The sequence below is a fragment of the Nelusetta ayraudi genome, unplaced genomic scaffold (genome assembly GCF_046127955.1).
Source record: "Nelusetta ayraudi isolate G7.1 ecotype Tasmania unplaced genomic scaffold, CSIRO-AGI_Nayr_v1 ptg000058l, whole genome shotgun sequence".
Lineage (NCBI taxonomy): Eukaryota > Metazoa > Chordata > Actinopteri > Tetraodontiformes > Monacanthidae > Nelusetta > Nelusetta ayraudi.
Genome location: NW_027466108.1, coordinates 2,376,610 through 2,392,251, shown reverse-complemented (window position 1 = coordinate 2,392,251; position 15,642 = coordinate 2,376,610). Strand labels below are relative to the sequence as shown.

At 44.2% G+C, this 15,642-nt stretch overlaps 1 protein-coding gene across 6 annotated transcripts; it reads right to left on the bottom strand.

The window, feature by feature from the left end:
* Positions 1 to 2,823: 2,823 nt before the first annotated feature.
* Positions 2,824 to 15,137, bottom strand: elmod3 (ELMO/CED-12 domain containing 3). 6 transcript variants are annotated; one of them, XM_076038934.1, is made up of 14 exons: positions 15,049 to 15,137; positions 13,034 to 13,815; positions 12,287 to 12,358; positions 12,064 to 12,138; positions 11,878 to 11,947; positions 11,544 to 11,606; positions 11,348 to 11,436; positions 10,666 to 10,789; positions 10,445 to 10,567; positions 9,689 to 9,819; positions 8,995 to 9,071; positions 8,733 to 8,860; positions 5,065 to 7,856; positions 2,824 to 5,027 (listed from the first exon to the last, which is right to left on the bottom strand). In XM_076038934.1, exons 2-13 carry the CDS (start codon positions 13,067 to 13,069, stop codon positions 7,597 to 7,599), a joined length of 1,248 nt encoding a protein of 415 aa, XP_075895049.1. In that variant the 5' UTR covers positions 13,070 to 13,815; positions 15,049 to 15,137; the 3' UTR covers positions 2,824 to 5,027; positions 5,065 to 7,596. The 6 variants fall into 6 exon arrangements, with proteins under 6 accessions (XP_075895049.1, XP_075895052.1, XP_075895051.1 ...); XM_076038937.1 differs by having other exon boundaries at positions 13,034 to 13,809; positions 15,049 to 15,097; XM_076038936.1 differs by having other exon boundaries at positions 14,945 to 15,063.
* Positions 15,138 to 15,642: the final 505 nt, after the last annotated feature.

The window sequence follows — 15,642 nt, the reverse complement described above, 5'->3', positions numbered from 1 at the left end:
ATCAAATCAAGATGGCAAAGATCTTGAAATGGAACCTAATACAATTTGTAATTCAATGTCTTGTCTGTCATATGCTTGACTCCTAGTTCTTATATATGCAAATTGTGCACTTCCTGTGTATTTTAGGTAAGGGGTTACAGCATATGAATTGTCTCTAAGACCTTCGTAGTGGCCACAGAAGCAATTTTAGTGTTTTTGGTGTTGGGGTTGAGAGAGCAGATTTGTGAATCTTTTCCATTTTATCAAACATTTCACCACCGTTGCACTGTGTGCCAAATTTGGTGAGTTTTGGAGGACGTTCAGGGGGGGGTGATATTTGGATTTGATCCCGCCTATCACACACTTACTCTTTGTTGCGTTTATTCTCCTCCAATATATAATAGACATTGCGGCGTCTCCACCGCTCAAATTAAAGTAGAGGACAGTCACGATAATTACCTGCTCGCACACAACAGCTTTCAACGAATGTAAATCTTACTTTTTATTACAATTGCGTAAAAAAAGCAACAGATACTTTAGTCTGTGGCACTTTCTTTTTTAGCACGCTATAAAGTATCACTTACTTGTTCTTTGTCTTTATCCTCTTCCAAGTCGAATAACTTTGAATAATCTGACTCGAAACGAATACAAAGCATTTGTTCCCCAAACTTTTAATTTGATCGATCTCCTTTAAAGCAGTAGTAGAAAGCTCTTTAAAGTTGAGTTAAAAGTTCAAATAGTGAATAAACAATGTTTTTAACCAAATCAATAATGAAGTACTGACATACGCATTACATTACAGTTGTGAAGCTAATTAGCATCCTTATCAATTTGCCATTAAAACAATTTATCATCGGCAGTGACATGTTTAAATAACATCATGGTGATTTATGGTGGGGGGTTTGTTGGCTTGGGATGAATAAAAAAAAGAAAAGGTTAAGAACCCTCTATTACAAATGTTGGTGAGTGGGTTTTGATGGATTCAACATCACTTTTACTTCAGTCCCAGCATTCCTCCAGGTCAGACTCAGCGGAACAGTTTACATTGGGTTAAGGAGAGTCTCGAGCTGAACGTCAGCATCCACTGGGGAGGAAACAATGACATCAGAGAGTGGCGCGCGGGAGAAAGAAAAGCAAGGAGGGCCGGGGGAGGGCAGAGGGAGGGAAAAGCAGTATTCCAGCAGGCTCACTAGGTACCAATGGAAAGACATTTAGAAAACTCCCTCCTCGCTCCGCTTTCTACTGACCCACTCCGCATGTGGACGCACAGACACTCCAGCACTGACATCTGACACCAGGGACGGATGTCTGTAGATGAGATTATTAAAGCTTCACTTACCTGCCGTTTGCTTTTTGGTCAATGGTCCCTCACACCAAAGAAACAATTGACGTTGACAAAAAAATAAACGAGTAAAAACGTCTCACAGAGCTGTGCAGTTGGCTTCTGATCAAAGACAAGACGGCTGTCTGGACCATATTTCCACGCAGTGCGTGGCTGTGATTCAGCAGGTCTGCCACGGCCCAGTCATCTGGCACTGTGGGACTGGAGCCACTGGCCTGATGAAGCGCAGATGTACAAACGTGCAGCATCAAGATTCCTCCACGCGGGCAGGACCAAAATCCCCCTTCTTCTCTATACAGACGGCAAATATTTCAACATTATGCTGCAAGTAGCGGAGTCTGGTGGCAACACAAGTAAACAAAATTCTCTTCTAATGAAGCTCCCGTGGTTATGGTTTCGCTGATGCAGGAATGGGTGCGGACCAAAATCCTCAGTTTGGGTTTGAGTTTGGGTTGAGTTTCACTACAGTCACTTGAGGTTGTTGTTTTTTTTGTTGTTTCTTTGTGTTCCACCCTAAGATGAAAAGTTTGAGGTTCACCTTCAGCTTCTATAGCTCAGGTGTTACAAATAAGTTTATCAAAGATTATGGTAACCTAAAATAGTGCAAATACCCTGACAAGTAATCAGCAGAGGTGGCAAAAGTATTCACCGTCTGTAGTGAAGTAAAAGTATTGTCAAAGTAAAAGTACTGATACAACTTATTCACTCAAGTAAAAGTAAGAAAGTAAAGTGTGGAAATGTGTAAATATTCTTCTTGTGTTTTGTTTTGTTATTACTCTACATCTATTCTTATACAGTGTATACGAGAATTGTTCTAAGGGTAGGAAAACTAAATTACTGTGAGTATACACTTGAGTTAATGTATTAATAGGCAGTATGTTAAGCTTTTACCAATATAAAAATCATTCATCAAGCCAAATTTTGCACACTGGACCGTTATAATAATATAATGAAAACATACTGAACAGTGACCCTAAAGCTGAGGATAATCTGTCTCAAATATTAACCGCTTTTATATTGAATCACACAACAGCATAGTTGAAATTGCTCCACTTTAAGAAACAACTGTAATATAATAATATTACTTAAAACAGAATCTGTATCCTTTGAAGACTTTTAAACACAAAAGCAACAACCAAGTCTTTCCAATTTAAGGAGTAGAAAGTGCAGTATTTGTGGACAAATGTAGAGATTGAAATAAAAAGTCATCATACTTTACTCAAGTAAAGAATAGATACCTAAACATCTCCTTAAGTACTTTCCTACTCTGGTGATTATTCTATTTGAGTTGACTGGTTTAAACATAAAGGAAGAAAGAAAAACAGAAAACTGTAGCTAGCGCCTTTAAACTGTTGGTGCTGCTATTACTGCTCGCGGGCTGGCAGAGCAGTCAGAGAGCGCACTCTACTGTTTGAATCTCAGAACTGCGACAGGAAGAAAAAGTTTCAACTGTGAGAAAAAAAACAAACAAAACCCAACCAAACAAAACCAAAACACCCATCAGATTTTCAACAGCATTTATTTAGCTTTCTCCATACAATACATTTATTATACAACAGCACATACTGTATTCTGAAATAACTCTCAGTATAAAATAGGGCTTCTACAATCAAGGTACGGTCATAAAATGCTCTGAGGGACATGGCGACAACAGCGACAGTAAAACACCTTCATATAAAGCGCGCGGGAGGTTTGAGAGAAGTGAGTTTGATTTATTTACCCAGCAGCTGCTGCGGGAAGCAAAGCTTCACATCACACCTCTCAGAGCATCTGACATCCTGCAAGAACCCGTTTGTGACGTTGTCGTCGTCGTTTTATTTCCCCTCGAAAGTTTTAACGACAGAGAAGATTCCCCAACGGTGACGGACGACTATGTTTTTGTGTTTTTTTGAAATCAAGCCTCTATCTTCACAATCGTGTAATTGAGCCGTTTGGTGACTGTAGCTTAAAAGACTGGATTGCTTCTTAGTGTTTTCAGGACACCAAAACACTTACACACAGCAAAGTATACCGTACTATCACTGAAGCCACGAGAAAACCAGCTTATTCCAAAACATCAGCCAATCAGAGATGATATTATTAAAGGATTTCTTCTTCTTCTTTTTTTTTCCCCCTCTCTTTTCTTTGTTTTCGCTTATTTTCAGCTGTGCGTTAGAGCTCGAGTGGGCCTACATAGCATCTATAAACGTGTCTTTAAATAGATACACAGAACATTAACCAGCCTTTGTGTTAGTTTGCTATTACGTAGAGCTTTAGGTGTTGAATATACATCATATAATATGTCCAATTGGTGTGTGTGGGCGGCGGGGCGGGGGGGGAGAGAGAGAGAGGGGCGGGGGGGGGGAAGAGGGCCTTGGAACGAGGGAACAAAGAAAGTCTGACTGAGAGGTCGGGGGGAGGGAGAAAGTAGAGATTTGTCTCAAGTCTTGAGGTAAGCAATGTGTTTCAGTATAATGCCCTACAGACAATCATACAGTTACAATCATTAATTCTCTATATACAAACTTCCTGATTTACATACACTGTACTGCTCCTCAGCTGACAATTGGATAGAACTAAAGGCGAGGGATCGCGTCAACGGTGAAATGTCTCCGAGCGAAGGTGGGTTGGAGGGGGAGGGGGGTGGGGGGGCAATGAACATTATGGCTATAGAAGATGGCCTGCTTCCTCTCGCATACGTCACACACACACACACAGACACACACACACACTAGCAATTTATCTACAACAGTGCAAAGTTTCCTCTTCAGTCAAAAAGCGCTCGCAAAGGTCGGGCCGCTCAGTCACACCGGGTGGCTACTGCAGTCGCATGATGAGGGGATGGAGGCGGCGGGATACAACTGTCGGAGGAGGAGTTGTTGGATGCTGACAAAATAGGGGGCGTGGTCACGATCGACTCGGTTTGTTTAGCGGCTTTGTGCACGCAGACGTAGGCGTCTCAGTTTTCCATTGGATGAAAGAAAAGCCAAAGGAAAAAAAAAAAAAAAAAAAAATACAATAAAAATCCAGAAGTGTTGCATTTTTTTGAACTAGTGGCACAATTCAAACTCAGCACCATAACACTGCAGCGTTTAAGCACGTTAGAGTGGTGGTTGGTTGGGAGGTTGGGGGGGGTGGTAAAAAGAAGCTTTTTGGACACCCTGTGCATTTGTGATATATTACATTGAGAATCACTCTAAATTGTCTTCAAGCGCAATTTCATTGAGGACACGAAGCCACATGCTACCTTCTGCACGGCGCTGCTCATCAAGGTCAAGGTGACTGTGTCAGCCAAGATAACAACCCTCGACATCCAGGGCAAGTACAAGAATTTACTTTTGATTTAATTAAAAAAAAAAAAAAAAAAAAAAAAATCCCCCCCCATGCATATATTTCAAAATAACATCTCAGATTGTGTAAAGTGAAGGGTATCTGAAGACTTTTTTTTCGCCCCACATACTCCTTCAGAGCAACTATGTCTGACCCCCTTGAAAAGCACCAAGCAGAGAGCAGAGCGCGAGAAAAAAAAAAAAAAAAACAACAACAACTTTTTAGTAGGAAAACCTGCTTTGACAGGGATCTTCATTAGCAACACCTCCTCCTCGGAGGTGCGCTTTAACATCTCAGTTTGGCCCGTGACGTCCGAACGAATCAACCTACAGTTCAAGCCCTGGCTCGTCAACGGTGAAGCGCATCAGACAGCCAGCAGCAGCTCTGAGCACAGAGACTTTGTAACTAGAAAGAAGATTCTTCTTTTTATCTACTTATCAAAGGGAAAAAAAAAAAAATAATAATAAAACTACATGAGAGGTCATCACCAGGAGCACAAGGACATTTTGCTTGTACTTTGGCCAAGGACGCTTGTCGTGGGCACACTGACAGTGATGCACGTTGAAAATTAAGCTACTAAGCAAGTTTTTATTATTCAGCCACCTGGAAATTCAAAGGGGAGAACTAATTCCAAGCCTACGTTTGATTTGGATATTTCAAATTAAACCATTTCAATTTCAAGTTTAGCATCACAACTGTGATTGAGGCGTGTAAACACGCATACTTCTGCATTGTTCGGCGTGTTGCTGGGCTCACGTTGATGCGAGTTACCGTGTCACACCAACAGGGAGGGAAAGAAAACAAATCCTATGTGGCACAACGGCTCAAATGAAAATAAATAGAAGGAGAAAGTTAAAAATCAGCGCTCCGAATTACGCAGGCACCGTTGACTGTTACCGTCTTCCAGCGGGATCGAGCTCGTTAGGCTTTTTTTTTTTTTTCTCTCACGTCGGTCCAGAAACGCGCGGCGCGGCCCCCCCCGAGACGGCTGCCTACTGAAACAAGACTCAACGCAAAGACGGAATAAAATGTGCAATAGTAACAGTTTGCGCACTCATTGACACTACAGACTGTAACCGAGCAAATGACATCAACAAGCGTTTTTTTTATTTATTTTTTTTCCACGAGGAGGTGGGGGAGGAGGAGGAGGAGGAGGAGGCTATAGGATGCTACAGTACTAGTGCTACCTGAACATGCTACAGATTTGAGACTACGACGATGGGAGACGGTTTCACATTAGCACAACCAGCTTTACTGAGCGGCTCCACCCCTCGCGGGTCACCGACGGACCCCTGGGACCAACCAGCCTTTTTATTTTTTTTCTCATCTTATTTTATTTTGAAGGGGTATTTCGCAGGGATGGACCTCGTCTCGCTCGCTGAAAGTGTCGCGTACCATTTCGGGGGGGGTGGGTGGGTGGGAGAATGATAGACGTACCGTCTGTGCAGTAGATCCAGTACTTAGTAAAGCTGGCTTGTCGTGTGCAGAGGAAAAACGGCCTGCCTTGTAGTCGCTTCCTGTCGACTGACGACTCAAACGCGCATTCGCACACGCACAAAAACACACACTCGCACACGCACGAACCCTGAAGTAAGGAAACGATATCTATCGTCACACAGCACTATTGTTTTGATTATCATAAGAGTTAAGAGAGCTGGGATTGCATACTGTACCTTCGCATCTCGGAGGAGACGCCCTCCGTTAGTTTGTCAGCTCATCCGTTGCATAACACGCGCACGCACACACGCACAGGAATAAAACTCTAGAACCGGTCAAAGAAACCGGGGATGACGGCCGCGTACAATCACATGCTTCATAACGGAATGTAGAGGAAAGCTCATACCAGACCGAGACTGTTGACGGCTTGAAACCAAACATGCAGACTCTGCTGTTGTTGCGACATGTATTTCTAAGGTGTCTAACTTGGCTTTATCCCACAAAGAGCTGACGAGTCAGAAGTCTTTTTGGGGGCCGGCAGATTCAATAGTGCTAATAGTCATTTAGTGTCGGAACAACGTTTTGACGCGCTCCCGTGCGCCACTGCTCTCCTTATAGGCTCTCCTTTAGAATAGAAACAACTAAAATAATTTCATTTGAACTTTTTCCTTTTGAAAAAATAGAATGTCCCTTATTGAAGGGGGTGGGGTGGGGTGGATCTGTGAACCTACACTATCAGACCTCTGGCAGTGGACACAAGCCGTGAACTCAGCACCCTGCCTTGCAAATGTATCCACATTGTGAATCCTAACGAATCGCACATCCACACTCACTGTCAGCCACCTTCAAGTAACCAAAGAGCTTCCCGCACGTGTTGAAATAACAGAGAAACTTAAAAAAAAAAAAAAAAAGATTGGTTTGAATTGAAAGTGTGTCCGACAATTTGCTTTGAAAATGCTGCTCTGAGCTCAGACGACTGACTGACTGTGAGCGGGCTCATGTTTGACAGAGGCCGCCGTACTTGGGAGCAGAGGAGAGCGCCGGCCCGTTTCAAAGCCCCTTCGTGCCGCTGCGCTCCGGCCGCCTCGGGACGCCGACACTTCCTGGCTGAGCGAACGTCCCGAGCGTCTCAGCCCTGCGGAGTTCAGAGCGGGAGAAATTTGGCAGCTGAATCCACAGAAAAGTGCAAATATTCACTTTGTCCTTCGTTTTGTGTCGCGACGCCCTGCATTTCTCACCTGCGCCGGCGTCTAAAATTCTTTTTTATCGTCTCTGCTTAAAAAAATAAATGAATAGTAAATTTGGGTGGGTGAAGAAACTCTAACGGACTCTGAAGCTTCAGTCTGAGCAAAGTGCAGCACCGCGGCTTCAGGAGGGAGCTGCGGGTCGAGATAGCGGGTGGTCCGAGATCAGGGTCTGGTAGGGTTCTAGCTCTCCGACAGTAAACCACAGAAGGTACAACTCACAGACAGGACTGCTCGCACTCACTCACTCACTCACTCACTCGCTCACTCACACAGAGTCCAACTTTAGATGAGTCTGGCGTCTCCCTCCGTGTCCGGCGGCAGGTCGCACACCCCCGTGAAGTGCATCTCCTTCCCCTTGCTCCCGTGCGCCGCCACCACCACCCCGGCTCTGGGCCCTCGCTCCCCCAGGCCGGGGGAGGCCTGCTGGGCCTGGGGGTCCGGCGACGTCCCGCGGGGGATCCCACCTGCCCGCCTCTCCTTCAGGAAGACCTCTAGTCGGCGCAGCATCTGCTTGGGGTTCTTTTTGGCAAACAGCTCCACTTCTGCCGGGTGGGGAAGAAACAGAGAGGGCGCGGGGCTCACACCGGGACGACAGTCTGCGCGTTGCCGTCTGCTGCTGCGGTGAGAGCGTTGATGTCATCGCCGCCGACGGGCCGCGCTATTTAAAGTGACAGTAGGACATTCTGCCATTTCTTTGCCGCCGTAATGAGGACGGCCGGGTGTTTTGATTCTGGGCGGATGGAGATTTGTACTATTGTGCTGAGCTCAGACAAGCAAGTGCAGACTGAAGATTGCACGAAATGATTTAAAGTAAGTAAAAAAAAACTGTAGATTTACATACAGAATTAATATACAAGTCGTAAATGAGGTCAAAATATTTCCATTAGCCAAAGCCCTGTTAAAGCTTGTCAGCTACATATGAACTTTGAATCCAAAGAGATTCGAGATGCAAGACTATTTCCAGTATTATGCCACAGCAGCTTTCAGAGAGAATGGAAGACGTCAATATTGACGTATTAAAATTAGTTTTCTTTGCTACAAATCCAGCTTAATAATAAATGTACTGTACACTGCGAGGTTCTTGTGATACTTCTATGTGGGTCTTCACTGAGGGTGAGGATATTGTCAACCTGTCATGTTTGTGTGTGTTCAGGATTTCAAGTTTTGTATTTTCTTTATCTTTTTTTATATGTTTGTATTATAAATGCCCAATAAAAATACACAGAAAAAAAATAAACACATAAAATTAGTTTCTTTGCAAGCATTTGATCATGAACTTGAAATACGCTCCGTTTTTCGAAACTTGTGTTGCAACATGCAAAAAGAAAGTAAGCACAGTAATTCTGCCTTGACGTGACACACAAAGCCTGCAAAAAAAAAATAATAATAATAAAAAAAAATAAATAAATCCCCTTTACCTTTTAACACAAAGCCAGAGTCAGCAATGGTCTTTTGCTGCGTCTTCCACAGTTGGTACAGGTGCAGAAACGTAGCAACGTAGAACTCATTCAGCACACCAACCACTTGCTGACGACGATTGCACTCCCTGGGGTGAGCGGGGGGGGGGGAGAAGGAAGGAGAGAGAGAGAGAGAGAGAGGGATGTAAGATGTAAGATGGCCGGGATGATGCAAAACCGAGATAAACGCAAAGATTACGCAGTGGGACTAAAACCAACTCACTTGGACAAGGCTTCTTCTCTGAGTACTTGTAGAGCGATGCGGGTCATATTGATTGACATCACACTGAATGGAAAGTTCTAAAGAGGGGATGAGGGGGAAACAAAAAAAAATGAAAACACCACAGGGAAATTCAGGTCCGCAGGGAGCACTTTGGAAAAGCTATGCAGACAAGACCAAGAGTCTATTGGTCCCCTGGGGGGAAATTCTCTCTTTCGCTCTCGTTTCCTCTGAAGGGAGGACAAATGTCGGGGTCGGCCCCAAAGCAGCACGCCTGCGATGGCAGGAATTTCTTTGTCTCTCTGAGGGACTGAAGAGCCGCTTGATCTCTCGACCAGTCGTCCAAAATAAGATCTAGTATCTGTTATAATATTAACTACCCGTGTAAAAATGTTCAATTAATTGCGACTAATTTGATTTAAGCGATTAAATTCTTATTTGACAATTAATCGTTTAATTGTTAACATCCCTAATCCAAACCTCCTTTATTTAACATTCTGAATATTGTAAAGGTTGTTCGTCAATAGAACAGAATGTTTCCAGTTGAAAAAAAGTTGTCGGCTTTCCACCTGGACAGTTTAAAATGGCACGTTTCACAGGTCACATGCACTTTAAAGTACCGAAACTGTGACATCTTTGCTCTATGTGGTCGAACGGCCGATGAGCAGTGAACACGTCGTCTGCATTTGACTGATACCTGCGTGGGGTGCTGTGATAACTTGTAGATGTCTCTCGCCAATGGCAGCGTCTCCGGGTCCATCACTAAGTACAGCGTGTGCATCAGACCCAGGAAACCAGTGCCACGAAGGTCAGTGGCTGGGTCTGTACCTGCAGAAAATGCATTTAAAAAAGAAAAGAAAAAGAAAATAAATATGTATTCAGATCATGGGAAAGCTGAGAGATAACGCGATTGTGTCAGTAAAAAACCAGGTGGATACTTGAGCCCTTATGAGAGGGTTTTATACATTGGTACTGTGACATGGGGGTCAGATACACATGTCAAGGTAATTGTCTTGGAATTATAATATATTTCATAATCAGAATCAGAATCATAATAAGAAACACGTTTATTGCCAAGCAGGTTTAGCACTTACAAGGAATTTGTTGTGGTGTGATTGGTGCTTTAGAGGACAGCAGAACAAAACAAGAGGGCAGTAACTATACTAAAAAATATTTAAAAATATACAGAAGGAAGTCAGATATACAGTATATACACTTTGGATAAGTTACAAGTGGGTAATTTACAATTTACAATAGCACATAATAGTAACATTCAACCATTAGAAAAAACAAAAGAAAAAAGCTCCACCTGCAGCACCTTTGCAGCATTCACTCCTTCAAAAAAAATATGTTCTGAGAAATGTTTATGTCAAGGACGACAAGGATTTGCTGAAAATCTTCTTTTTTTTCTTTTAATGAAGAGCGTCAGAGTGAGAGAGTGCAGGTGTTTTACCTTGAAAGCCTATGTTTTCCCAGTGGGCCCCATAGCGAGGACAGTCCAGCCTGCTGCAAACCAGCCGCTTGTAAATGGTCTGGAGGACACGCATGTGGACCGTCTGGCTGTTGTCCACTTGACCTAATGATCCAACCACACCCAAGGACAAAAAGTCAAAGAACAGTCTGTTTGTTTTTGTTCTTTCATTTTTCTCCATGTCCACGGTCACAGACACTCACACTGTGCGATGGCAAAGACCAGGTCCCTCTCCTCCAGGAGTTCCCTGTGCAGCCGAGGAGGCCCGAAGAGGAAGTGTGTGATGGCGGCCAGACCTGTCCTGCGAATGGTGGGCTGGATGTTCTTCTACACAGAAAGTGGCAACATTGTTTGAAGAACACCATCATTACTATTTTCAATAATACTGGTAAATAGAATAATATGTATACACATACTACCAGTCAAAAGTTTGGCCTCACTGACTCATTTCTGCATTGAATTCGATTAAAACCAGTTTCATGAAATGATAATGTGAGACCAAACGTCAACACCGGGGAGGAAGAGGCGACAGGACATTTGGACGCACTTCACATTTGATATGAAAGAAAATAAAAGACTGTGCCGCGAAGATATCAGGAATCGACTAAATCGACTGTAATTTTAGTCGACTAAAATTATTAGGATATTTTGTCAACTAAAACTAGACAAAAAATAAAACAATTTAGTTGATTAAATTATGACTAAAACTAAATAACATTTTAGTCAAAAGACTGTTACTAAAACTAAGTCAAATTTTGATGCCAAAATTAACACTGTTTACAGCCTTTTCCATCTTAGGACAAACCCCTTCTTCAAGAGGAAGAAGTGATTCTTGCTGTTAAAAAAAGAAAATAAATAAATATCTATGTGTGTGAAATTCTTTACCAGTAAATCCCCAAGATCTGTGGTCTGGAAGTACTGCAGGGCCTCATTGAAGGAGATGATGGGGGTTGGGTTCAAGTCCTCAGTCAGAGCTGCAGTATAATACAACATATATAAATATACATACATATTTTTAAAGTTAAGTAAATAATAATAACATCAATAAATAATAACTATAATGCAGGTTGAAAGATCCGACCTGGTTGGACATTCTCCAGAGCCTCCCACTCCTGTCTGGCTTTCTCCAACTCCACATTTTCTTCTGAGGGGATGAATTAAAAATAATGTCAGCAAACTGATGGGCCCACCGGTGCCAAAGACTGTTATGAGTGACAGGGTGTGGCACAAAGGCCGACGCCCATCCTGTTCGTCCTCAGTCATTAATCCTTCCTGCGCAGACACCTGCAGCAGCAGCAGCAGCAGCAGCAGCAGCGGCAGCAGCAGCGTCTCCGAGGCCCCCGTGCGGCTCCTCAGAGAGGGGCTCGCCCTGCAACGCTTCCCTAGTATCTAGGAGACCAGCGTGTTTGATTTACCCTCAGGCTTGTGTTGGTCTCCTCCAGCTGCCAGAGTCTGTAGAAGCCCATTCTGCTTCAGTGCTGAAATCTGGGCAATCATCAGAAAAACAAATTAACTTCAACGTTACAAGAAAAGATTAAAAAAAAAAAATTAAAAAAAGGCCGCTGTGGTTGAAGTGCGAGAACAAAGAGTGTAATAATTACTGGCAAGGATCTGAGTGGTGCGTTGCCGTTGGTGTGGTCTTTGACGTTATGACTAATTATCAGTCCATTCATGACCTGAGAGAGAGAGAGAGAGAGAGAGAGAGAGAGAGAGAGAGAGAAAGAAAGAAAGAAAGAAAGAAAGAAAGAAAGAAAGAAAGGGATTTCAAACAGACTGCTGGTAGATACACTTGGCCTGGGAAGACAAATTACAACAGATACTCACAGGCTTATGGTTGGAGCGTCCATTGGTGATTTCCTCCGATGGTTTACATTCATAGGACAAACCGTTCAGGCCCTGGCGGTGGAGAAGCACAAGCACAGCACGGCGAGATGCTTCAGTTGCGCCAAGGCAAGAGCAGATTGACTGATTTTAAAAAAACAGCAAACGCAATTCATTGCGCACGCTTCAGTCCGTTCTCATGTTACAGCAGCAGATTAGCGTCTCTTCCATCTTTGAAATCTGAGATAAGTACAAAGGTCAATTTTTTCCCCCCTTTTTTTTTTTTCAAAAGGGTGCACTTCCTCTTACAGTGAGTGTTCCCTCTCTGCAGAGGCCACGACACGTAGCAGCGGAGCAACAGAGGTGACGCCGCAGCCGGGGGGGAACCAAGATGGAGAAAAGGGAAATGCCCTGTCAGCTGCCGCCCGCCGCCATGCCAAGAACCCACCCGTGCCAGTCCCAGAGCCAGACCAGAGATTACAGCTGCGGCAGACAGACAAGTGTCGACCTGAGTGGAAGTTAAACACTGTGTGGCCCAAGCGCTCGTGGAAAAGAAGCTTGTAATTGTTGTAAATTGCTGTAATTGTAAGCACGACAGGGCGGGGTGGGTGGGAATCGCGGGTCAGCTGCTTCCATTCAAACAGGTGAAGCTCCTCCGCTTTAGCACCATTAGCTAACTGGGAGCCCCCCGCCCCCCCCAAAAAAACGGCCATTGACGAGATTAGGAACTGGAACGAGCAGCTGAATTACCTCAGTGTGCGTCGTGACATCGATGTCCTCCTCCATTGCATACAGGTGCGTCAGCTGGGTGAGAGTTTCACTGATCCGGGCCTCTAGAGGCTCCTGATGTCCTGGGCTGAGGCGAGAGGATGAGAGGATGCCAGGACCACCATGGTTTCTGTAGCGCACATGAGTAATGGCTGCAACGATCTGCTAGTGAGTTCAGAGTCACTGCTATGGCTTCACACGACACGCCAGGCAGAAGAGATCCATATTTTGCAGGTCATTTTTTCCCCCTTCTCCTCCTCCTCCTCCTCCTGCCGATTACTGGCGAGCAGAGACGAGCGCGTGGTTCGGTCGGGCGGCTTGATTGGCTCAAGTCAACGCAGAGTCTAACCTTGAGGGTGGACAATGAGAGGGGATGTGCAGGTAGCGACCCACGGGAGGTGACGGGAGAAATGGTGGCCCATCAATGCAGGGGTTTCCTGGAAGCCGGCCTCGGTCCTCTCCTCCACAGGTACGCAGCCAGTTCGATCCTCAGCCCCATCAGAGACGCGCAGACGCTGAACGATGACATGGCTTTCTTCTCTCCGAGGCGCTCCCTCAAGTTGACAGCGGGCGTGAAACTTCAGCACAAAGCGCCCGAGGAGTTGCACTTGGCTTGCACCGGAGCTGCGCTGCGGTCGTCGGTCATCGAGACGGAGCAAGAGGCGCGGACGTGGGCTGAGACGTGGGGTGAGACGCGGGCGACGCCGGGCAGAAGTCCTTGTTGCGAGTGGTCCTGGCGGGGGCTGTCACGAGTATATCTGAAACTGAAAAGAGCAACGTTTCAACTGCACGGTCAATGAATCGTTGTCAATGTGCTACACAGATGAAAGATCGGTGATGTAAAAGTCTGTCCGTGCATCTTGATTTGATAAACACATTGTTAAAAAGGGTAAGCAGGGAGAGTTTGTTCTGATAAAAAGAGATTAGATTTTTTTTTTTTTTGAGATATCAGTAGCATTCCAAGACCTAATGACAGTGGCTGAATAATTTAAAGAGGAATGAAATGGACGTAACATGCATAAAACATTTAACAAATATGCAATCGAAACATTTTAAACACAGATTTTTCCAACTAACAAATCACTTTTCTTTACACATCTAATCTATGCAGTGAATCACAGTGTTGCGGATAAATTTCTTCACAAAAACGTTACAATTAACGAGCAATGAACGTTCCCGTATTTCTATAAAACATAACATAATACCAAAGATTGGTGTTTATCTGTCTTTTTCATTTACACAGCAGGGGCATTTTATAAACATTTCTCTTTCCTCTTGATTAAGATGCCAATTTTACCCCAATAATACATTCGATAACATACTTACCAGAGTATATTTGCAGTATAGCTGTGCTACTTTTACTCGCGTAGAAGATATAAATATTTAACCAACTTTAATCAGAACCGCTTAAAAGATAATGGGATCAAGAAATATTCTCGCCTGTATGCAATCAGGATTTAAAGGAGAGACAGAAGAAGAAAAAAAATCACAGAAGTTGTCGAATCAGTCCGTCAGATTTGCCAAATGACGAACGTCTCCTGTAGCGTGTCACCGCTTTGACAGCTACTGTAGGCAGCCGTCAGCTCGCCAACATTATCTATAGCAACCGACGAGCTAGCAATATGTCAGCTAGCAACCCCGCAGGCACAAAGACGCAGCGACAGCTCCTGCTCAGCCTGACAGCGCACTGTCCGCACATACTGCATGCAAAGCGGCCGGAATTTAGCGCAAACAGAAAAACACGACCTACGGCACCGTTACCAAGTGCCATTAAGTTGTTGAGACCTCGCTGACACGAGAAAAGCCAGCTGTCAGGCTAACTAACGGGTTAGCAGTAGCTCTGTGGGACTGTAACGGGGATGGAATCTTAGCCTTAACCCGGCGTTAACGTACGGATTCAGTTGCTTTTTCTCCCTAAGCCACGTCAAAACGCTGCGAATATTGCATCCTGTTGTCTGCCCGGCAATATATTGCAAAGTGAAGCATTTCAAAAGTACCTCAGTTTCTGACTATTTCTCCCTCCAATCTCAGCTTCCCTTCCCCCGTCCAGTGGCCACAGTCATTTCAGGTGCATCTTGGGAATTGTGGTTTCCTCTGTCGGACTGTAGATTCATTACGTCATTGCTTTCAGGCGAGAGAATGAAGCCTGCGACCTTAACTACCTCTAGACCGCTTACAGTAGAGGAAAAACATGTATAGATAGATAGATAGATAGATAGATAGATATGTTTCCACTTTCAGTCACAGTGAAATGCTTATGAAAAAGATAATTTGTCTTCAAGTTTGCAATCAGCTGGGGATATAACATAACAGCCACATAGCTTGTTTTGTCTTCCTGTTCTTCTCACGCAAGCTAACTACAGTACCTAATTTCCTCTTTCTCACCCTAGTATTTCTCTGCTGCCGTTACCACACAAGCACAGCAAGCTGTGCCAGTATGGCTGCAATGTCCCTGACATTTGTTTATCTCCTGACTTTAAGGGATTTTAAGCAGATGTTGGTTATGTAGCCCCTGGAACATTTAGTCAAGGCAATGTTTTGCATTACAGAAACTAGGTCTTGGAACTATTACTGTTTTTTTTTCACTGTGA